The sequence below is a fragment of the Stigmatopora nigra genome, chromosome 6, assembly GCF_051989575.1.
Source record: "Stigmatopora nigra isolate UIUO_SnigA chromosome 6, RoL_Snig_1.1, whole genome shotgun sequence".
In the NCBI taxonomy this organism is placed as follows: domain Eukaryota; kingdom Metazoa; phylum Chordata; class Actinopteri; order Syngnathiformes; family Syngnathidae; genus Stigmatopora; species Stigmatopora nigra.
The window spans coordinates 7,859,163-7,884,261 of NC_135513.1; the positions used below are offsets into that span (position 1 = coordinate 7,859,163).

General features: G+C 39.3%; 2 protein-coding genes and 2 long non-coding RNA genes across 4 annotated transcripts; 2 read left to right on the forward strand and 2 right to left on the reverse strand.

The window, feature by feature from the left end:
* Positions 1–96: 96 nt before the first annotated feature.
* Positions 97–12,550, reverse strand: pdcd4a (programmed cell death 4a). The gene is made up of 11 exons (XM_077718655.1): positions 12,256–12,550; positions 7,558–7,851; positions 6,755–6,852; positions 5,242–5,355; positions 4,833–5,054; positions 4,346–4,443; positions 4,118–4,232; positions 2,871–2,978; positions 1,572–1,682; positions 1,345–1,484; positions 97–644 (listed from the first exon to the last, which is right to left on the reverse strand). The coding sequence occupies exons 1-11, from the start codon at positions 12,299–12,301 to the stop codon at positions 593–595; spliced, it is 1,398 nt and encodes a 465-aa protein (XP_077574781.1). The 5' UTR covers positions 12,302–12,550; the 3' UTR covers positions 97–592.
* On the forward strand, positions 11,711–19,667 carry LOC144197925 (uncharacterized). Its single transcript, XR_013326620.1, has 3 exons — positions 11,711–11,889; positions 13,503–13,567; positions 18,861–19,667. It is a non-coding gene; the product is annotated as an uncharacterized LOC144197925 (long non-coding RNA).
* LOC144197923 (uncharacterized) lies at positions 18,471–24,086 on the reverse strand. The gene is made up of 6 exons (XM_077718654.1): positions 23,678–24,086; positions 21,458–21,505; positions 21,161–21,205; positions 20,885–21,032; positions 20,053–20,214; positions 18,471–19,833 (listed from the first exon to the last, which is right to left on the reverse strand). Exons 1-6 carry the CDS (start codon positions 23,726–23,728, stop codon positions 18,857–18,859), a joined length of 1,431 nt encoding a protein of 476 aa, XP_077574780.1. The 5' UTR covers positions 23,729–24,086; the 3' UTR covers positions 18,471–18,856.
* Positions 19,711–24,331, forward strand: LOC144197926 (uncharacterized). Its single transcript, XR_013326621.1, has 3 exons — positions 19,711–19,855; positions 23,686–23,868; positions 23,945–24,331. It is a non-coding gene; the product is annotated as an uncharacterized LOC144197926 (long non-coding RNA).
* Positions 24,332–25,099: the final 768 nt, after the last annotated feature.

Here is a 25,099-nt window from a genome sequence, read left to right on the forward strand (position 1 = left end):
ACTAAAATGGGTCCAAAATTTGATTTATTTTCTTTTTTTAACAATTGAACCATTCCAACTTTTTATTAAACAGCAAAAATAAACAATACACAAATATCATGTTGCCTTTTTTTTAATGAATGAAAACAGTTTTTTATATTCAAACTTTGGTCAACATGTAAACAGAGAGAAAAGCAGTGAAGTGCCGATGTTAAACAAAAACCATCTCAGGGACAATTGAAAAAGAAATTGTCCATTTTTACACCCTAATAGCAGGTCCATTTTCCACCTTTTTGCAGCTGAGCTATGAGTTCTTTTTGGGAGGAAAATAAAGTACAAAAGCTGAAATGAGAAGGGTGGATCAACCCAATTAACAATGAAAATTTTTACAGAAAAAAAAACGGTATACAGCCGCGGACAAAATGAAGAGAACTGGCTTCAATGTATAGATTTTTACCCGGTCCACATTTTTTCTGCAACTGGTTTCACCCAAAATGCTGTTTTATGATACTCAGAGGGAGGAATTACATACTGACATGTCCAGATGAAATTTAGATGCAAAACTAAACCAGCCAGCCTCCTCCTCCTGAGGATCCTCTTCATGGGCCTATTTTCAATTTTTAATCTTGCCACCGTCACCTTCGCTGACCATGCGCTTGCGGCCTCTATGGGAGGAAAAACATGGACACCATTGGTCAATCTAAATGAATTCAGATCTAATCTCTTGCTTTTCTCAATTAGTGGAGTATTTGTTAATTATAAGGCACACAGAACACATTTCACTGTGATTTGGACTGATTACCCAACACAGTTAGTGTGAACTTCATCTCTCACAATAATGAATACTAGAGATAGACTTTGTATAAAAAATAATAATAAATAAAAAGAATTAACCCCTGGTATGCACACCTACTGTGACATCACGAAAGATTGTGGAATTTTTAAGGCGTTCCACAGCCAACTTATTTAGTGAATGCTCCAGAACTGTTATCACTAAAAATGAATGTCATTTTGATTTCCCTGATCAAAAATCGAATTAAAAGAGCATCTAATTGAAAAAAGTAATCATCTTTATATTGGGCCCATTCATTTATATTACTTGTATATATATGTCTCTTTGATTTTCAAACTCTGCAACAAATTTCTAGGTCTCGCCACCTAAACAATAGGGCACCTAAGTTTTAATAATAGTCAAAAGAAATAGTCTATTAAAACGTGAATACAAGTTTTGGCTATTCTCTACATGCTAGTCATAAGACCTTGTTTATTATCTGTATACTAGCTACTTTTTCTGATCCTTTTTTTCCCATAAAATCTGAGCCTGTAATCCAAAATGAAGTTGAACGTCTTAGTTAATCAACCTACCTGGAGGGGCATGCATCTCTCAGCTGCTTGGTGATGACCGACTCCTGGTAGCAGAGGTCCACAAAAGTCTCCATGATTGTGTGGGCATGAGGCACGTCAATATTAATTTCAGAGAGCTCATCGTAGACCCGCTGGAAGCCCTACGAAGGGGAAAGTAATCAAGCACAATTGTTACTCAGAGTGTAGTGGAAGAGTTGAGAATAGTTCATACAGAAAAAGGGACTGACTCTATTCATCTGATCCACGGTGAGGTGGCCCGTTTTCCAGAGAGACTGCAGCAGCTTGATGATCATGGGGCTGGCTGTATCCCCTTTGGACTCCAGCACTATTATAATAGCCTAAAAAAATGCAAGAAAAAAAAGGTGTTCTCTAAAAGTCAAGTTCAAAGCAGACGGAAGATTCAAAGCCATTTCTATTTGCTGAGGTAACAATAATAAAAGCTGTTCAAATTCAAATGTCTATGTAAAATAGATTTGACATAAAATACTAACTTGCAGGAACTTTGACAATTAATTACTATTAATTTTGTTTCAATTTTCTGGCCAATTAAGTCAGGTTCCTTATTTAAAATCAATAGTTTTACTTTTATATCGAAATTAACTTTTTGTGGTATGTATCAAGTTACAATATTATACAATATCTTCCTTTTAGCCTCTTTTAAACCCCTCCAAATGAATAATTATCATAACCTCATTATATTTTGCATTTATCAGTGGATTATGATGCACAAGATGTTTTAAAAATATATATATTCCAACAAAAAATTAAATGTAAGTGCAGAAAACATTAAAACCCTTGCTCCTCAAACATTACCATATTTTGCTGTTTAAGTCATTGTTCAAAATGTTGCTCTTATAAGTATTTTTCTTTTGCAGGCGGAACAACAATAAAGTGGTTAACACGTCCGCCTCGCAGTTCTGATATCTAAATACACGGTGGGTTTCAAGCTTCCTGTTTGAAGTTTGCATGTTCTCCCTGTGCCTGCGTGGGTTTTCCCCAGGTACTCTGGTTTCCTCCCACATCCCAAAAAACGTGCATGGTATGTGGCTAAATTGCTCCTAAGTGTATAAGTGTGAGCATGTATGATTTCCTGTCTCCTTGTCACCTGCAATTGACTGACTACCAATTCAGGGTGTCCCTCACCCGGTGCCCTTCCTTAGCTGGGGTCAACTCCAACACCCCTCGCGAGACTTATGAGGATTAGCTAGTTGTATCAACAAATAACATTCATGTATTGTGAAATTTTCCATGTTATTACTGTTTAATTCCAATATTTTAGAAATTAACATCCAGAGTTACAAAGTTAATGTTTGTTATTTATTTTGGAGTGACTGGAATGAAACAGAATTGAATATTTTAGCACTTTTTATTTTGTTATTAATAATTGTTTTGATAGTATTTTTGCTTAACTCTAGTAAGTGAGCAGAAAGAAATATTAGGAACATCTGCGCATTATCTGTTTGATTGGGTTTTTTTAAAAATGTTTTACCAGAACCAGTTTGTAAATGGTGTACTCCATCTGATACCTCATAGACAAGCTCATGGTGGAAGTGAGGGACCTCAAGTTCTCGCAGGCAACGCTCAGCCTCCAGCACATCGCCTGAGATCAGATATTCCTTCAGCAAAAGGATCATCTGAAACAAAAAAGAATGAATGGTCCCAGTTGAATACATTGTATTTACATGTAGTTTCCAAAGGAATTTGAAGCAATTTCCTTTGGCATGCTGATTTAAATGTTGCAGGGGTTCAGGCCAGCATGGGCAGAATCTCCTTCAACAACCTCTCTCTTGTGGAATGCCCTTTCAGATAGGACACTTTTTTGTTGTTGAATTTTATGGGTTTATCTTGCGTGTTTAAGTAAATTGAGCGTCAAAACCTGGCATCAGTATTGGGACTGCCGTTTACAATTTAAAAATCATTTTTGGGTCACAACATCACGTTAGGGACATATTAATCACAAGTTTCAACGCTCTTTCTATTTTGGGTTAGGAGTTAAGTACACTGTAAGTGAATGGAAAAGTCAACATCCTTGAATCAACCCTTGTCTAGTGCATGTGATCCACGTCATACATGCAAAAGCCAAGTTCCACCAAACAACAGCAAAGTTGTGACCAATGCAAAAAGCAGTGGTGGCATGAAGTTCCACAAAAACATCCAAAGTCTCAGAGGTTTACATAATGCTGCAGTGAATGAGTGCCAGTTTTTCTTTAATTTCAAAGAGTTTTTCTTGGTTACAAACATCGCTTTGAACATCACATAAGTAACCTACTTGAAGTGGCGCCAGCCAACTTAGCAGAACCAAAAATTCCACTATATACAGCTCAAGCCATAAAAAGATGACTAGTATGTGTGCAGAGATGCATGTGTATTTACCCTTAGGTATAGAAAAGGCACTGAGATGATATAACAATCCCTTATGTTTGTCCTGCACCGTGTCCACACAAGACTGTGTGAGTACATATATGCACACTTGAGTGTCACCTGGGAGGCAGATAGGTCACAACAGGGTAGGTAAACCAGGCATTGGCCTGTAGCCCAGACTTCAAGGTCTGTCTATTCAGGGCCTATGCTCTTCAACCTGTTTGATATCCACAATCCCCATTTTCCACATAGGCAAATGCATAGTACTCAAACTTTTACGCGCCACTATACAAAAGCCTGCAAATCAATTTCCATTGGCTGAGGATATTATTAGTACCTTTAGTTGCAAGTAGATTTTGGAAATGTAGTTACATAATCGCTCATGGAAGCCAAGTTATCTGGAAAATCCCACCTCTTTGATGAGATGCTTGACAGGTCTGAGGCCACCACCCACACCCCAGACGTTGTCTAGACGCACCATTGCACCTTTTATGGACAGCAGTACAGCAGCTCGGTCCAAAGCCACTCTGAGATCATACAAAATTAGAATTAATGTTAAAAACAACACTTTTTCTACAAGAAAACAGATTTTCTTGCAATTTGAATCAAGAAAAATAACTGGCAAACACTTTGTTTTTACCTGGCATGGTCACAGTCCACTTTCCCTTTGTAACAATCCAGAAAAGACATGGGAAGGACGTGATCCGCTATGGCTCTGGCTATAAATTGGCCTAGCATCTGGTGAAAAGACGGTAGATGCAATGAATGCAGACATGGAACAGTTATATGTGAGGCCTTTTTAGCATTTACTGTATTTTCCAGATTGACTATGAATCACGCTTTTTTCATAATTTGGTGTCCCCTGCAGTCCTGGGGGAGTTTCCCAAAGAACGCCTTAAGTGTTAAACAATATTGGCAAAGGAAGTCCTAAAACAGAGTTTGCAAGGCATGACAAATGCAACCAAGAAGCCTGAGCTAGATAACTCCTGCTTCACTACTACACAACTACACCTTTGAGTACCTTTACATCCTTGCTGTGGTACCATGTTACCTTCCACAGTACTGACAAGAGAATTTGTTTTATTTAAACATCAAGCCAGCTCTCAATTTATGGATGAAGCGTGTACCTGCGGAGCCTCGGGAGTGTCTAGCATGAGGTCGGGCAGCTCTTTAAGCATCTTGTCAAAGGCCCTTGCCATGTCACTTTGGGTCAGCAGCTTGACGGACAGGTCGGAGAGCAGGCGAGAGGTGAGCTCTCTGTGGCTGGCTTTGCCTTCCAAAGACAAAGAGACGGCCACAGAGGAGAACTCGTACTTGTGGGATCCCAGGTTGAGTCCCTGCAGCAGCATCTAAGGGCAGCATCATAGGTCACTCTGTTAGCTATCACAACAGTAGGTACAACTGGTAGCTTTGCATTCATAATCAGAAGTAAATATAGAACATTCTGAGTATTCCGGCTTCCTCCCACATCCCCAAAACATGCATGGGGGATAATGTCAACTTTTGACGGCTCAGTCAAATCTTTCTTTTACTCACCTGGACCTCTTTGGTGTCTCCATGTTCAAAGTATTCCTGGACGATTGGGTTGACCATTTTACCCAGGTCTCTTTTGTCTACTTCCGGAACAACTTTTGCATAAACAGTATCACCCTTTAAATGAACAAAGACAAATGATGTTTACAAAGCAAACTTGGGACAGTAAAATGTATTCACATATTTCATTGAAGATTTTTCAATGTGGTTTTGTCACCTGCTATATAAATAGTTTTGAGGGAGTGTAATAGGAAAAAGAAAATAAGATGATAATAAAATCATGTATTTTAAAAGTTGAATTGATAAACCAAACAAACATGGGAAAAATATAACTGAAAAACCTCTGGTTTCCTCCCACATTCCCAAAACAAGCATGGAAGGCTAGTTGGACAATCTAAATTGCCCCTAGGTATGAGTGTGAGCGTGAATGATTGTTTGTCCCCTTGTGCCCAGAGATTGGCTGGCCACCAATTGAGGGTGTGCCCCGCCATGTGCCTGAAGTCAGCTGGAATAGGCTCCAGCACCCCCTGCGACCCTAATGAGGATAAAGCAGTTCTGAAAATGAATGAACATTTTCATTCTTTAAATGAGGAAAGATGACCCGCAATAGAGGTTTTATGAATTACAAAATGTCATTGAATTAGTTGCATTTATTAGCATATAGTTTAACAGTATTTCAGTGCTGTTATAATCTGTTTAATTTCTAAAATAAATACAATGTACTACAAAACCAGCCTTCCTTTCATACATATTCCTGAATGGTCTCAAATTTAAATATTAACTTTTTATTTTTTTTATCTCTACTACTTGTAATCTTTCCAGGACAAGTTGACCTTGTATATGAGGTTACCTACTTGGCAACTTAGAGCCCATTTATTTGTTGAGCACTGGTGTGTGTCCTAGTTCCCCATTCACATAGTTCCATCATGTTCCAAAACGAAGGCCAAAATTACACATCTTTTTTTTTGTACAGGCCCACAAGTGTAAGTGTTTCTTTTACAACCTAACTGGGCCATTTCCCTGATAAGGAGGTTAAAGATTGAAAGTATTTGTTTTGATTGACATGAGACACAACCATCTGGACAACAGGATCGTGTAATATAAAAAAAAAAGGTTTTTGGACTAAGGATCCACCGATACAACCTTCTACAAACAGAATTGAGTAATCGCCAATGCAGGGTATTGAGACTTGATAAAACGAGAAATTGTTATGAAAATGCCATTAAAATATTAACAAGTCCTGGGGTTTCTTTTATTATTGTCCCAATTCTTTATATATCACTATCATGATCGGCAAGGCAATTTTTAGAGAATCATATTTGGTCACAACATGAGATTGAATTCAGTATTAATGCACTTTTTGACTGCTGTAAATCAATACACAAGGTAAACATGTCTGATGTGTGGGACTACTTCTTGGAAAGCTAAGATAGTAAATACACCGTGTCAACAGAGATAAAAAAAAAAAATGCAACAATTTTAGTGTTTAGTTTTCAGTATTGTCATTCACACTAACCTGAACAGCTTCGTCATAGTTTGGATCCTGCGAATCAAGTTCTTCGTCCTCATAAACGAGCCCAGCAGCACCCCAGACTCCTTTACCACCTGCGCCACCTGACAAAAAAACAACAACAACACATTTGCATTGCTTACTGGTGTAAATAGAAAAGAAAAAGACAATACAACATTTATGGTAACTTTAACTACTTTTTGAATTATTTATGAAATGATGCCCTTATAGATTAATTCAAATGATTCTGTGAACACATGTAACTCAAATCTTCCCAGAGGCCATGTGGTGTGAGTGATGTGTTCAAGGGATCGATACAAAAAGCACTCAGTATTAGTTATCCAATTTAAAATAATAAAACGGTGTATTCTCAGCTTTCACATGCAATTAGACCCAATTTAAAAAAAATCCTATTTTATTCATGTTGCCTACATGCACACATTTGCATACATTTCAATAAATTCATTCATTGGAATAGTTTTATCATGTTAAAAGCACTTAGGGGGTATTATTAATTATTGTAGAATGAATTAAACTCATTCAAAGTAGAATAGGTCTACTTACGAAAAATCAAAGCTACAAAACCACTTATTCATTTTGTAAGTAGATGAACTACTATATTGTGTTCCAATAGTTTTATATGAGAGAAAAGGGGCAATCACACAGGGGTGTGCTTTACATCTCTACTTTATGTTGGCACATAACACTGGAATGTACAAGGAACTTTTGGTGAAAAATGTTTTTAGTTGTCTTAAGCGTTTAGTTTTTCACCAAATGTAGTTTGTGTCACTTGACAAAGAGACTGGTACCTTTTTTGGGTAGGCCTCTGCCTTTGCCCGTTCTGGATTTACGATCACTAGTGGAAACTTTGGCTTTCAGACCATTTGGGTCTGAACCAATGCTGTCCCCTGACTCCGAAAGGGACTCGCTGGTGGAGTTGCGGGATGACGACTTGCGCAGGCGCCGTTTAGCCTTGGCTTTGAGCCTCGCCTCATGCAGTGCCTTTTCTTGGGGAGTCCAGTTGCCGTTCACTTCCACCTCGACCAAGTCTTCGTCATATGGCCGCTCCGCCTCTTCCAGCGTGTCGTTAGCAGGAAACGTCTCTGTGAGTGAACAGAATTCCAGAAATGCAAATGAGAATAATCACCAGCAAAAGTTTTATACATATATGTGATCATTTTATCAGCATTAGGGGAAAAAAGTTAGATTTTTGACAGAAAATATAGCAATTTTGACAATGTTTTTGCTTTTGAACTACCACAATATGGACGAATAAAATATCCTGCAGGTTACGGGGCTGTTATCCTAATTTTGTTCCCTAAAATGCTTTTTGAGTAGCTAATCAGAATTTTGACAACAGCATTCAATACATAGGCAAATTACAATAAGTAATTTATGGAGGCATTTTCTTTCACAAATTACACACGTGACACATTTGCACAGATTTATGATCTCCAGCTTTCTGAGCAATTATTACAAATTACCAAAGGTCCACAACTAATACACAACTGTGTAAATAAGTCTTGGGAAAGCCTTTGTAGTGGTCTCTGATTTCACTCATTCAGAATAAACACCAACTGGGCTTGTGAATCGCCAATAGCTTGACATTTTACATTTTAAAAGCCCCTTTTGACTGGTAATTACAGCTATTTCCAACCATTCAAATTCTGCAAGGTCGTTCCCTAAACTCCCCTCAACTTTAATGTTCAGATATTAATACACACATTCCTACTTTACAGTAAGGATGATTCACTTTTACTTGTACTCCACTAAAGCATTTAAACAGCCAACTGAACTGCTGTATTATGCCTCAAGGCGTAGGAGGAAGAGAAAGAGCAGAGCAAAGGCGGAGCACATGGTGAAGATATGCTGACGCCTGTTTTTCTCCTGTCCCTCTACCGTCCTTGCATAGGCAGCTCCTCGCGGCTGACCTGACTACATATGGCATGGGTCACATGACCGACTTGGAGAAGCCTAAATGGGGGGTAATGAATACTTCTGCAGAGACTCAAATGATAGTGCGAGTCCTCACCACATTATAAGTAGTGGATAGTAAAAAATCTAAACCACAGAAATTTATTTTACGACTCTCTTCTTCATACACTCATTTCATAGAAAGCCAATTGTGCATTTCCTTGAGAGGAAACAACATTGCCAAACGCACAACAAAACACATTTAACTCCTTTTCGCCACACCCAGGACCTTAGGAGTGCACAAATAAGTTGTTCCAGTTCACTTAGTTCCTTCTCTTCCGTATATAGGTCACGGGGCCTGCCGCTAGCTGTAAATAAAGACTCGAGCAACGGCCCTCTGCCAAAACATGTGGCCGACCAATCAGTATACAGTAAAGAACTGTATGGGAAGAAGAAAAGTTTTTCCTAAATTCGGAGTTGCACAACAACTGTATAAGTCATGCAACATTCTACGGCTGTTAATAAAAAAAATAATAATGAAAAAACTTGTTTTTGTCACCCATCTCAAAGAAATATTTGTTTGAAAAAGGGAAAGGTGACTTCGCCACACTGACAGACTAAAAAAAACAACAATTCTATCAAGATTTGGCCACGTTTTGCATAGGATTTCTGTTTTACTTACTGCAGGGCAGATAGCGAGATAGAACAGGACAGTTGACAGTTTGCTTTTTTTTTTTTTTTACATCGTCTAAATGGCAGCAAGCAACGTTGTGGTATAAAGCAGGCATAAAACACAGCTCCCCTTTCGAATAATGCATTACTTACTAGTCGATGCTCAACTGTATGTTGCAAACTTATGCAGAGCTGTTGTAAATATAAGACCTCTGACACCTTATGGTCTTGGGAGGTCTAGTGAGCAAACATGTATTAAGCCCACCACATTCTGTACACAGGCTACCTAGTCTGGAGACAGTTATCGCATACAAAGATGAAAAATTATCCAACGTGCAAGATTAAATATAACAGAACTACATGCATGCTCCGAAATGCTTTGTAATTGGCACCTATTTTACACTGCTGGACTAAAAAAAAAAACCATGACATTAAATATTCAATATTCAATTTGCCCTACGATTGGCTGGCCACTGATTCAGAGTGTCCCCTCCAATCTTGGGGAAAAAAGTTGATGTCGTTTTTGACTGCAGTGTTTATGCAAAACGGGTTAGTGGAGTTGTTGTAGATCTTGTATGTTGGTGCCTTTGAAAAAGACTTTTGGAAAATTACAGGCTGTTTGTAATAGTCAAGACATGAGACTTTCAGAAGCTTGCAATGGGTGTCTTGATTTAACGTGTGAAAAGGTATGAATAACCAAAGGACACATTTCAAGAACACTCCCAGGTTTCAAATGGTTGGAATGTAGTAAAACGCGGTCGGTGGACATCACATTTAGTTGTCATTTATGTTACACTATGCAGCTGATTAATTGTAGTCATTTTGCACAGATGATCCAGAAGAACAAGTTTCCTTTTCCCAGGCATAAAATAACAAAGTGATTAAAAGGTCACTTAAAATTCACAATATCAATGCAATGGGATGGCACAAATTACGTGGATGCACTTTCCTATCAAAATATGAAAAGGCTGTGATGATAATTCTAAAATATGACATTTTATCTCTTTGGGGGTCAGAACTTGAGCAGATGTCACCATAAGCTTTAGAGATGCCAACCCTGCTTAAAGGTACCATTGCAATCAGTTGTAGTAAAGATCATTAGGTTGGCAACAACAGTTATTTTGTTAAGATCCAAAAGTTCATTTGTTGCGCCACATTTACTTCTTAAAATAATGGACAAGTGTACTAACCTATCAAAGAGCGCCTCTGTTTGTGTAGGTGTGGTCATTTTATTTGAGAGCGCTTTATATAAAAGGGAGGAATGCATTATAACCAGTAATACAAAGGTGAATGTTGCAGAGAGAAAAAAATACTCAGTTGAATGGTTCAGTATATTTTCACAGGACATAATAGTAATTACACCATTTGTTGCAGATGTTGCCCTTTTCCAAAAATGAACAAGAAAATGCAAATTTGCTAAACTCCAAGTAAGGAAAAGTGTCATATGCACAAACTCCTGAATTACAACAGACTACAGCACTCATGTGGCAACCTTCAATTTTGTTATATGCAGCTGTGTTTGATGACAATAAAGGCTTTTGATTTGAATACGGGTAAATGCATTCAACAATATTCATCTTCCGTACCATTTACCCACACAGGGGTCGTGGGGGATGCTGGAGCCTCTCCCAGCCACAAATTGGTTGCCAGTCAATTGCAGGAAACTAATAAAAGGACAGTCACCCACGCTCACAACCACACTGACACCAAGTGGGAATCAAACCTCGATTTCCCACACCAAAGGCAGGCGGAGGAACCAGTGCACCAGGTTCAAATATATTTCATTTAATATTATATATTTAATAATTCAGGTGGCCGGGCGGGTGACTGGTTAGTCCATCGGCCTCAAAGTGGGGGACGTGGGTTCGAATCCAGTTCGGTCCACTTGTGTGGAGTTTGCATGTTCTCCCTGGGCCTGCGTGGGTATATTTCGGGTAGTCTGGTTTCCAATCACATTGCAAACACATGCATGGTAGGCTGATCGGACACTCTAAATTGCCCCTGGGTATGAGTGCGAACGTGAATGGTTGTTTGTCTCCTTGTGCCCAATGATTAGCTGGCCACTAATTAAGAGTGTACCCTGCCTCTGGCCCGAAGTCAGCTGGGATAGGCTCCAGCAACCCCTGCACCCTAGTGAAGATGAAGCAGTTTAGAAAATGAGAGGAGATAATTATTAATTTATTACATATAAACAATTGCTGTGCAAAATGTGGGCGAATAATACAGTATTCCCGTTTACATAACATTGAACGCACAGATACACGGAGATTATATAAGACCCTCCCATTGGGAACCAACGGCCGGAACCATGTTTCAGACGTCAGGCGCACAAGAACGGACGTGTCTTTGTATGACGTCATATGTTCATTAATTACCCCTTACGCGTTGTTGTTGTTGTTTGTATTTCACACCACTGCCGCGCGGGTTTGGACACCAGCATTTGCACAAATGTCGAGTGCAGTGAACAGCGGATGAATTCTTGCTCCCCGACCCGGACGTGGTGGGTTCGATTCCCCAACCTGCTGACCTTGCGCAAGTATCCGCGTCATCAGTAGGTAAATCAACATAAAGTGTCAAAGCGCTTTGAATGCCTTTACAATAACGGAAGTAAACATTGCAGGCTCGTCTAATTAGAGGCTACACCTTTGAAAAAAGGCAAAGGAGTAAAAAAAACAAGAGTGTAAGGGATTAATGTTCAATATTATAGTATGAAACAGCCTAGCTTTTGTGTAGAAAAGTAGTGGTGTTAGTGTTGGTAAAGATGGGATGGGGGGTGTACTGAGCACATGGTGCAGCATGCTAGCTGTGCAGCCCACTGTGAACATTGACAATCACAATGGGGGCCAACCACAGCATGCCACTAGGCCCCCCGATTGGCGAGGGGCTGCAACTCAAACCCCGCAATCGGAGTACCCACTCACCGTCTGTCTGTTGAGCCGAAGACCGAGCGTCCACTTCGGTCGCCATGACGAGACTTGGCTGGATAACAGTCTCTCCCACGCGGACTCTTTATCTTCCTTAGTTCCAACACAGCAAAGGAAAAATTCGAAAGCAACAACGAGGAACTAGCTTAGCAACTAAATTGGCAATGGACAGTAAGACACTAAACGACGATCGGTGGGACTGTAGAGGCCGAGCACATTTGAGCAGTAAGATAAACAAAGTCTGTTTTTAACTTGGAGCAGCAAGAGCAGTCACGTGGGCGCACCATGGGTGGGGGCTGGGCCTGCCCGACCAATCACATGCAGGGAGCAAAATGCTTCGTCGACAGGAACGCACTATATATCACTTTTACGGCCAGTTTTTTTCTAATATTGTGCCCCGCTTCCCTACATGGATGAAAATAAGATTTAAATGTTTATAAATACATTTATAATGCATTCAAAATTAAGTGGCATTTGGAACACCAAACACATTTGGAACGTGTTATTGTGATACGAGCTCTCGCCAGCAGATGGCGAAACAACAAATGCAGGTGGTCGAGGTAATGCTTTAAGTTTAATGTAGCAAGACGTTTTTGCCTTTTATCTCACTAAAATTTATGCATTAAATCACTGAAACAAATTTACCCCTGATTAATTTGTAAAGTACAGCCAAAATGAAATCAATTTGAATGTAATATCCCAGCTAACTACATTCACCAGGCGGGGAACACCTTGATTCAGTGGCCAGCCAATCACAGGTCACAAGGAGACAGGCAACCATTCACACTCACATTCATACCTAGGGACAATTTTGAGTTTTCAAACGGCCTATCCTGCATGTTTTGGGGATGTGGGAAGAAACCGAAGTACCTGGAGAAAACCCACACTGGGAGAACATGCAAACTGCACACAGTGAGGACCCACGAGGACCCCAGAAATGTTAGGCCGATGTGCTAATCACTCGGCTGCCAGACCGCCATTATATAATGAATGTAAAAACAAATTTTTACCGGTTATCTAAAATGTAATGTGTCATATCAGTAACTTATTCATAATCAATTCATAGGAACAATACAAAATAAAAATATTTCCAGCCATAATTTGACTAAATTGTACTAGAAATGAGGTTGAACTTGAATTGGCCTAAAATATTTAATAACTTAGTAGCCATTCACATTAATCAGTGCACAAGAACACAGGTTGCTCTCCATTATAAAAATGTCTCATTTCATTTGCTCTCTTAGGTATTTTGTTCAAAACGGAATGGGTCAAAAACTGCCCGTTAAACAAGCAAAAAGACACGTGACAAGTGAGTTTTTTTATTTTATCACTTAATGCACAGTCATCATTGATTTTAAGTTGTGCAGGTCTTTGTAACCAACATGGTAGACTTAAAAAAAAAGAAATGGAGAAAGAACAACAGGAAGGGAAGAAATCCCAATCCAACCTCCTAGACAGCACCCAATAATTTTACAAATCTATGCAAAGGTTAAGAGAATCTCATTTCACAACAGAGTATTCACCACAGGTGTTATGCTATACACTCTGAAATTTTGAAGCATTGACAGACATAATAAACATGCCTAGATTCTCATTTAAACAAATAATAATGATTGCGAAATGACAATCAACTTTGGCCTTATGATAAGCAACAGTGATTTTTTTAACCACACCATAACAACCATAAGTCTCTCACACATGCTGACAACACAACAGAGCACAAATATCATATATATTTTTAAAAAGAACATCAAACTTGAATATTCATGAACTAGTTCACATAGTCACGTGTACTGCTAGGAAGGCTGCTTGCTTCTATAAGAATAAATGGTTCACATAGGATCAACAGTCTTAAGTTTATCAGTCATGTTTTGTTTTTGTCTTCCTGGCAAGTTGCTCTATCAATTCCCTGCTTGACTCAATTCAAAAATATAGAGGAAATGTTCTCTCGATAAAGAGACAATTAACAGTTCTTTACAGTCAAAACTAAATAACAATCTTAAAGAGGGCCACAACCTACGCAAAGTTCATAGCTTGGCCATATTTAGTCTATACCAGGGCTGGACAAGTCCAGTCCTCTAGAGCCAATACCCAGTCTGTTTTCCATATCTCCCTCCTCAACCTCACCTGAATCAAATAATCAACTCATCAGCAAGCTGTCCAGAACACATTTGGGAAATTGGTTCCACAAAGGTTTTCATTCCAACCCATAAGAAGAAACCTTTCCACCAATCTGGTGTCTTAGTAGTGCAATCAGTGGATTGCAGTCAGATGCTTCTTGTTTCAGCAGAAATATTAATTAGTTAAACTGTCAAAAACCTGCACCCACAGTGGCCCTCAAGGACCGGATTGCCCAGGTGTGGTCCAGAAGTTGGATACTGATCTGGATTATTTGATTCATGTGTCTTGTTGAAGGGAAATATGGAAAACAGACCGGATAGGGGCTCTCGAGGACCCTTGGTTAAACAAAACACAAAATGAAATTGGCTTAATTATGTACAACAGATGAACGTGCGACAGCTCAGTTTCAGTGTTAAAGTCTGCCATAATTGGTGGGGTTTATGTTACAATTTGAAAGGGCCAAACAGTCAACAACAAAAAATTGGGGAGAACCTATTTTTACAATCACACCCCGAGTGGGAATCGAACCCAGACTGCCCGCGCCAAAGTCAGACAGGAGAACAACACCACCGGGTGGCTTTTAAAAGGTCTGTCTGATCTATATCGAATAAAAGTATAAAGAATAAATGTTATACTCCACACAGTCCTCTTAAATAAATAAATAAAAAATAGCCTCACATTCCTGATACATTTGCAACATTGTGAGCCCTATTTTTCAAGCTTGTTCTTTTTGTAGAAAAACACACTGAAACATATAATAGTACAATAAATAATAATAAATACAAAACAACTGCCTTGAATACTGGTAACAAATGAAGGCCACTAACAGCCTATTTAAGCCACTTTCTTGTTTGCACTTCGGAGAAGCCTTTAAGTCAAAGGCATTTCAAATGCTTACTGGACATAGAGCTATATATACAATTGAGGACCTTGGCCCTACACAACTCACAGCGCAATACAAAAGAGGTAATGAATTCCCCTTCTCTTCTATCATATAGTATTATTTTAGTAAATAATAAAATGAGAAGAAATGTTCCTACAAATAAACACCACAAAACCACCCAAAAATGGAACACAATAAATTTCAATAAAAAATATTTTGAATAATTAAAACAACCTGAATTCATACTGTAACAGATGTTTTAGAGGAATTGTGCCTTCACACTACCGCACTATAATTGCCATTAAATTTCCCATAATGGATGATTGGATTGAACCTCAAACTTGGATTTCCTGGCATGAACTACATCATAAAAAAATTGTTACAGTAAGAAAAAAAGATATTGCCCCAATTTAGACTGAATGCAATAACAATTCACAAACGGGAGGCAAGGCGCCCTCTGCTAACTCCCCCACAGAGCGAGAGATCAATACCACTAACATGATGTGGAAATGAGGCGTGATAGTATAGACAACTGGTAATATAATTTTAAAAAATCAGGGGTAAGAGTCTTCTGTGCCCCCTAATAGATTGCGCCCTGGGCGGTCACCCACATTGCCTATAGCAAAAACCGGCCCTGGTGTGAACAATATTGCTAAATACTAATTTGAGTCTCAAGTCTAGTATCCATTTAGAAGAAGACCGCTTAATAATATTTCTCATTTTTGTGTGCAATGACACATAATGTACAAAAACCCATGCACTAGCACACATGTCTCAGCAGGAAAATATATTATGCTTAAAGAATATTTAGGCACCACAGGCTTTTTAAAAATCACATATCAGCTAGTGCTAATCAACATTATTTAAAGGTAACAGGGAAAAATGTACACTTCATATGATTAGGTCTAGAATCCAAGTACTTTTATCTTTACACACCACCATAATACATTGCTTCACCTCAACATGTATAAATGATATGTAAGATTAACTCATCAAGAATTACAGCCACTTTATAAATTCATTCATCTTCTGTACTGCGTATCCGATCAAGTTTGCAGGGGCTGCTGGAGCCTATCCCATCTGACTTAACGCATTAGGCAGACTACACCCTAAACCTGTTGTCATTCAGCCGTAGGGCAAAAAAAAAAAAAGACAGACATTCATCCGCACTTAAAATCACATGACCACCAAGTGAAGATTCAATCCCACGCCTGCCTGCACCGAAGTGAGGCGAGTGAACCACTACACCATCAGATGACTTCATATAAAGAACCTTAATTTCCTGGGGTTCAAAGTATACATAAACAATGTAGTTTACACTGCACCAACTAGAATGCAAGTGAAGGAGACCAGGGCAAATTTGAAGGTGAACAGCTGTCTGGAATTTAAACAAACGGGCAGCAATTTTCCTTTAAAATGGAACAGTGTCCCTCTTCAATACTGGTGACTATTTTAAGGTAGAATCAAGGCTTCTTTAGTCATGCACCCACTCTGCATGGTGACTGAACGATACAACTATTAACATAAATAAAAAACAAAACAAAAGTCAAGCTCAGGTATGTCAAACTCATTTTGGTTTAAAAGGCATTCAAAACAATCTCAAGTGGCCTTGACCTGTATATATATTTGTGGGCCCCTATAAACAACAGAAAACTCATCTTTTGGGGATGCAAATAGTAATTACAATATTCACATATATATTCACGTGTTGTACAGATTAAATAAAACATCCCTTATCGGCAATCAACCGCCGAATGGTACATTTGACATCCCTGGGTCTAGTGTGACTTAGTCTGAATAAGCCTTACATTACGGGCGATAAGCATTTCTGAACACTTAAAAAAAAATACATCTCATCAGAGTTTGTATTGTCTTGCTGCTTACATTTTGCTGCGGTTTTCTTTCTCGCTTTAAAAATGTCCAAAAGTGCTCCGTCTCTCTGCGGTGCTTTTTACATTCATTATTAGTGTGACAGAGTACGGTTAACACATTTCTTTTGAACAGTAACAGTCTTGAAATTCCACATAAAGCAGCTGTATTTAACAATATGCTATGGTATTCAGGTATTCTAAGTATTGTAACAGTACTAATTGATGTATATAAACAGTGTTAAGCAATAAAGTCCACATAAAGCTTTGCACACATCAGACATAACAATTTAGGGACACCTTATTATCTGAGTCACATGTGTATAGTCTCTTTCTATTAGTAATATAGCTCAAATAATTTTCCTTATATTGTGGATGACCATAATCAAGTGGTAATCTATAATTCATATCATATCATCTTTCACCATTGAAACCCAGTCTCAGTCTGCAGAATGTCTCCACCTTGGGGACTTGCTGTGTGTGGCTCCAGTTTCTTAACTAGGTCTACAATGTCTTGTGTGTCTTGTGTCTGTCTTGCTACTGCAACCAAGACATTTCCCGAATATGGGATGAAATAAAGTTCTAACCCAAATGCCAATAATCCATTCCAGCCCCCCGTAAACATGACATTTGGGTAATAAAGAATTTAGAAATATTTTGGGGGTTGGTCAATTTCAACTTGAAGTAACAGTCAAGTCCATTGTGTTTTGATTCACTATCACCTACTTTTCAAGAACAACAAGGCAGTGTATGCCGTACTATACATCCATGTTACGATTGAATCACATGCATGAAATCAGGAGTTCCTTCACATGTGCAATCAGGGAAATGCCGTCAAATACCCAGTCCTGACGCTCGTCTAGGCCCTTTGTAATGATTCATAATGCACTTTCATCAGACTGGTTAACAGGGCAACACACTACAGAATCTTTGTGAGCTCAACTATACCTGATTGTAGAGCATAGGCTCACATCAAATGGTATGCAAGGTAAAATGGAATATACAAATTTCATTGTGGTGTTTGAATTTCTTTTGAAAAAAATCTCCGTGAAGATGGAGGTAACATGAACAAGGTCTAGTCTGTCCTGTCTTTTCAACCTACTGGTGCCTTCTTGATTTTTTCTTGTGTTTTTAACATCTGCCTACCCTAAAGATGAAAATTAGACTTTGGCTATAATGTTACATATTTACATGTATGTGTTAATTAATATGTATAGAACCTTCATTAAACTCTAATTATATTAAAACAAAATCTCACAGATCTGTGCCACCACTTAACAGAAGCAAAACTAAATGGTCCACTATTCAATACAAGTAAAGAAGTGAATTGGATAAAGTGACTCAAAAGAGCAATAAGAAAAATAAATCAATCCCTATGCACTTTTGAAGATTCTTAGTAAAATGCAATGGACTTCTAATTTATAGGTCTCAACCCTGGCAACATTTTGTCGGGATTTGTTTTTGTGTTATTGTGGAATCCTGGTATTGAAACAACCAACCAATCAACGTTAATTAAAGTCATAACTCTCATATTTCAACTCGTTTAACTGGGAAACCAAGAATCATAATAACTCAATGGCACCAGGTGAAAACAAGACTCATCTTGTCCTCCCCTTTGTCTACAAGACCAACTTCAGTGATGCAACTTATTTTTTTACCTCCTACTCTTTTGAGAGAGAATGACAATAACCACGACCCTGAAACTTTTATTTTCTTCTTCTGCTTATCAGACTACTGATGATTCCACAACGATAACAAAGTCGCCATGTGGTTGAAGACAGTTGTCCAGCAAGGGAGAAAGGAGCCCCTCTTTAGCTCGGGGTAGGCTGCCCACACTGTCACACCGCTCTCTCTCCTTAAGGCTCCCATCTTCTTCTGCGTCTCCTCGCTTCGCCTTGCAGCGGCATACCTCAATGCCAGAATCTCCCGTCAAACGTCGATGGCGGAAGTGATCCTCTTCGTCATCGTCCTCATCCTCGTCTTCGTCTTCGGGGCGCATCACGGCAGACATATTTGTAGTGAGGGAAGCCCCTTGACGAGAAGACCAGGTGGAGAACGGCAGGGGCTCTTCCTCTCTTTCCTTAGTCGTGGCACACATTGGATCCGGGTAAACAGAATTCTCTACTTGACCAGAGGTGAGAGAAGGCAGTACAATGAGGGGTGAAAGCGTCAGGCAAGGTGGGTTGGAGGGTCGATAGCCTTTACAGGGGAGTGACAGTGGGGCAGCCGAGCTTGAGAACCTTTCAAGGCCATTGTATGAATGGCTGGGAATGATATCTGGAGTAAGTGATGCTATGATATCCGGTGGAACCTGTGATGTAGGCAGTGAGGGCAAGGGGTTTGACCAGTGGGTGCCCACCACCCTGGGCAAGAAGGTGCCTTCACTAATGATGTCATTGGGCGTTGACATGTGGCTGCTGTCATATGTCTCGTCCGTCATCTGAATTGAGGAAGAGGTGCTGCAGGGCAAGGTGAGAAAACAGGAGTCGCAGGAGCAGCTTGTGTAGTTGTTGGAGCTTCTGGACGCCGGGCCCATGTAAGGGGGACAGGGGGGACTGTGGAGGGGGCGGTGGGGGTAGGATGAGCTTGGACCTAGCAAGGCATCGCCCTGCAAGGCGAAAACTGAGCTGTACGCTGGTGGAGGTGAACTTGGCTGTGCTGCCACCTCATCGTAAGTTGGTAACTTGAAGGAGGTCAGAAAACCTAAAACAACAAGAAATAAATGGTGAGTGTTTGAATAAATTTGTAATTAGTACCTTTGCTCAATACGTTATATTTCCCACAGTAATTAATGGAAAAACAAATGTAAAATGTGATAATTTTACGTTGGTATTTCCATTCATTACTGTGGGAAATATAAAGTATGAGCTATCACAGGAACTTTACTGAAAAACAATGAATAGTGTCGTCAAATAAACATACTCAGATCCAGCATGGAAGGCGGATAGCTGCAGGCTCTGTTATAGGCAATAAGATTGATTTCCCTCTGTCTCTGCTGTTGTTGTATCCTCAACTTGGTACGGCGATGTCGGTAAGCACAGAAGCAGCAGAAAAGAATCAATACTGTCCACAGCAGCCAGAACCCTGCCAACAAGAAAAAGTTGCAATCCATATTGGAAAAAAAAAAACACCAAGAAAAACAATTTTAAAACTTTCTTCGTACAGTCATTTTAGACTAAGTAGTTAAGATTCTTCAGAAAACCTAAATATATACAGAAACGGTATGCACGAGATTCAAATGAAGAAGCTTGCAAATTTGCATTTTCAGTGGATTGAACTGTAAAGTCTGTAATTAAGATAGTATATTTAATTCAATTCAGCATGTTCCATTTTAATTCCCTAATTAAATATGCTAAGATGAAATAAGTACTTGAATGTTTGCACTCCAGCACAATAACATTTACACAATGCAGCAAATGTTAGAATGTAGCCATGAGTAACTAATTTGTTGTCACATATATTAATTATCAAAAAAATGCAAGACATAACTGAAACATGTTTATTCCGTAGGATAACTGGTTTACAAAATTCAATGTTTTGAGGTTCAAAACTGCATTATAAACTAAGTTGCACTGCAGCTACTGTGTGGGCTAGTTATGTGATTATGGTGTGTTTGGGCAACTTCTTCACTAGTATAGAAATGAAACTTTGTTGTAATATGTAAAAAAAAAAAAAACAACTGTTGACATGCACACCAGGCCAGCATTGAAGCATTTGCTTTTAAATGCCTGACAAAAAGGTTCAGATGACTCACACCAAAGTTCATAATAGTAGGTACAGCAGCCTGTTTCTCCACAGCAATGTCCTGTCTCACACATGTAACCTGGATTGTTGTCTATACCAGGACAGTACATGTGACTGACTACAGGCGGACTGCCAGAATGCTCATGCTGTTTCTCCACCTGGTGGGGTGAAAAAAGTCGGATAAGTGGTAAATAAAGTATAATTAGACAACAATCTATTCCACTCAGGAAAGAATTGTCTTCAAAAGCTATTCCTAATATACATTAATAGTGTGATAAACAAACACCTTGTCAACTGTGGGCCGGTCCAATTCCTTCTGGATAACGGCCACCTACAATTTAAAAGAGGCATGTTGCAGTCAGTAAGAAAAAAAATACTTCATAAAAGTGAGTGTAATAAAGTGATAAGTCTACATCAGTGCCAGAAAGCCAACAGTAAGGTGCAGTGATATCAGAGTTGCACGTGGAAATCGCACGGGCAGCCCTGACAAATAATTGCATCGCCATGGTTACAACTGTGGTAGTGCTAGGAGACCTGATTTTCATTACGCTTTGAAATGAATAGTGAAGGTCGAGCTGCTCACCGTGGAAGCCTCAGTGGGACCAACCAAGTTTTCCAGGGTCATCGTCAGCTAGTGGGGAGGGGGGGAAAAACACAGAGTTAGACGATGCTTCTTAATGGCCATTATTTTACATGGAGTTCATGCCAAAAAGCATTCAATATTTTTTTGCTTAAAACTTACATGAAATATGTTTTAAGAAAAGTGCTGATAAGGGGGGGTTGCCCTATGTTTATCTTCCGTAGTCTTTTTTAGTCCTCCAACTTTGCTATTTATCATCTTTCTGTGGCTTCACTCTTCTCTGCTCATATTCCTGTCATTCTTCAACTAAAATTAATTCCTCTCCTTCATAGTATGCCACATTTCTGAAAATACCTGCTGTCTACTTTCAATGCAGGTCACAATGTGTGATATTGGTGCACATTATTACACGGTAAATCTAGTCTCATCTGTAAGCCTGTTTATGGTAAAGAGCAAGCACATAACTCTTCCGAGATGCAGTCTATGTCAGGCCTAACTTCCTCTATATACATGTTGATCTGCTGTCGTCATATATGTTCTGTAAAGACTCAGCCTCTGGATGTTTTTAAACATGGCATAATTCAATTTTAGCCCTTGAACAAAACAGATTAATACAGATAAATACAAAAAGATACAATATAACATAGCAGAGTCTCCAAATATTTTCATTTGCCATCCAAATGTCCTCTTATTAGCGTATTCAGAAATTAGAAAAAGAGTATATCAGTCAACCCTGTGTAACTGTCACGAAGGCCCAGAGTGAGAAAGTGACAAATTGTGATTGGAAGTGAGAGGCCAAAATGTAGCAACACTGTGCATTGGTTTGGCACTCTTTTGTCCACTGCTTGATGGATATGTTGTCTGCAAGAGGGAACAATATATTTCCTCTACACAACCATTTCAACCCCCCACGAAATAATGAGCCAAAATGCAACAAGAACCAAGTCTGAATGATCAAAGCATCAATTTTAATAAAACAGTCATTTCCAATTCTATACCTTGCCCTAAATACACAATTGACTGATGTCAACATGTCACACAAGGTTTTGAACCTTGGTGGCCTCCAGCCTTCCTGTGTGGAGTTTGTATGTGCTCCCTGTGCCCTGTGGGTTTTCTCTGGGTTCTCCGGTTTCATCCTACATCCCAAAAACATTCATGGTAGACTGGTGGAACACTCAAAATTGCCCCTAGGTATGAGTGTGCATGTGTGCATGATTTTTGCCTTGGCAACCAACTCAGATTGTTGGCTTGGATAGGCTCCAGCACCCCTGTGACCCACGTGAGGATAAGCATCCACTATCCATTTGAAAACAATCCCCATCATTCTATGATTCCTGCCATAGACAATCTGTTTACTTATTGCTTGTTTGCTCCTGATGTTGTCAAGAAGTATAAAATACACTGTGCTCTATTGGCTTGGCCACTTTTGAATATTCTTTTTTTCAGCCAATTGTTGACTAGAAAGGTTATTGACCAACCTTTTTAATAATAGATACAAATACTGTGTGGTTATTTGGGGCTATGGAAATTGGAAAATGGCCCTTTTCTACAAATCCGTAATCAAGCTATAACTTTAAACTACAGTTTTACACTTTCTTACAACTGTTGATTGTGTTGGAATGAAGTTGAAAAAGAATATACAAATATATATAGCTTTCCAATATTTGCACAACCAAGCACTCAGCACACCAACATGAAAGGTCATTTACAATATGCAGCTGTCAGCGTACTGAATCAGCAATTTAGTCCCTTCTGCAACTGTATTGAAATGCATAAAGCATCACTTGAAACAAAGCTATATATATATATATATATATATATATATATATATATATATATATATATATATATATATATATATATATATATATATATATATATATATATATATATATATATATATATATATATATATATATATATATATATATATATATATATATATAGACAAACACAGACAAGGCAACAAACAAGAAGAATCAAGCAAATATTTTTATATCCTACTCTCCAGTGCTGAATCTTTGATGTGCATCTGCAACACTTTGCACAATAAAGGCACCTTTCTAATATCATCACCAAAGTAGGGATATCAATGAAAAAAATAGCAAATAAAGAATGAGTGGAGAGGCCGCACTCTTTGTCAACATGGAAGCATGTTGCTGTGCAGCAGTCCATGCTTGCTCTTTGACAGCATTGTGCCTGTGTGTGTGTGTGTGTGTGTACCTCATCAGACTTGATGCCGAGACAGAACGTCAACGTCTTCTCGGGATCCATGTTACGAAGACCAGAGTGACAACAAGAAAAAAAAAAAACGCCAACCGTGGTGCGAGCTCCTTCTCCGGGCTTAGATGTACATCACTGTCGCCCCCCTCTCCACGGACACGGCGGCTTCCCCATCCATAAACAGACAGCGGGTAAGGTGCCCCTCCCGGACTGTGTCTCTCCACTCAGCGAGATTATTGAAAGAGATGCCTCCCCCCGTCCCCCCAGACCCCCAGCCCATCACACGAGGATATGCATGACCTCGACACAATTGGCTGGTAAGAAGAGGCTGTCGTCGAAGTGAGGCGATGCGAACGTGTTTTTCTCCTCTTTGTTTTGGTAAGAGAGGGTTGGGGATGCTGCGTGTGTGTGTGTGACGTCATGCCGCCACAAGCCCCTCAACGATGCAAATGCATTCCCTCACCCCTCACCCACCTTGGATAGACAAGAAAGGCTTAATTGGTCGGAGCTCCCAGCAACAGTGTAACACACTTGATTTGTGGTTCACTTCACCTTGAAATTCCTTTAAAAAGCAGAGGTGAGAAATAGGCCTGATGTATTTTATCATGTGCGAAAAATGAATAAATAGGCAACTTTTTCTACTCAGACCAACTTGATCTGGGAGATGGATGAGTTAGTGAGTGTGTGTGTGGGGTGGGGGGTCAAACTAAGTCAGACTTCAAGCAGCTAACCCTAACTTTTCCCGTCAAGTAGCACTACTAATTAGCAAATATCATTATTTAAAACAAAATAATATAGTGGCCTTAATAGTGTTCATCAAAAACTGTATTTTAATCGTAGGATTATTTAATGTTTTTGTAAGCAACTTTACTCTCATAAACAATATGAACAGCACAGCTACAGAATAGATGTTATTCTACAAAAAAAATTATAGGTAGTACAAACATTAATTAATTCATTAATTTTCTGAACTGTTTAACCTCATTTGAGGTAAGGGGGTGGTGGAGCCTACCCTAGGAAACTACAGGATCAAGTGGGGGACAGCCTGAATCAGTGACCAGCCAATCGCAGGGCATGAGGAGACAGATGACCATTCGCGCTCACATTCATACCTAGGGAAAATTTAGAGTGTTCAACCAGCATACTCTCCATGTTTTTGGAATGTGGGAAGAAAATGGGGTACCCAGAGGAATCTGGAGTACCTGGAGAAAACCCACGCAAGCCTGGGGAGAACATGCAAAGTTCACTCATTGATGACTGACCCAGAATCGAACCCTCAGCCCCAGAACTGAGGCCAACACGCATATTCCTTTCCACTGGGCCGCCATAATTGCAGAAATGAAATACAATAAAATGGGGCTTTGACTGTGAGTGCGAATGGTTGTCAGTCTCTGCCTGGCGACCACTCTAGGGTGTAGTCTG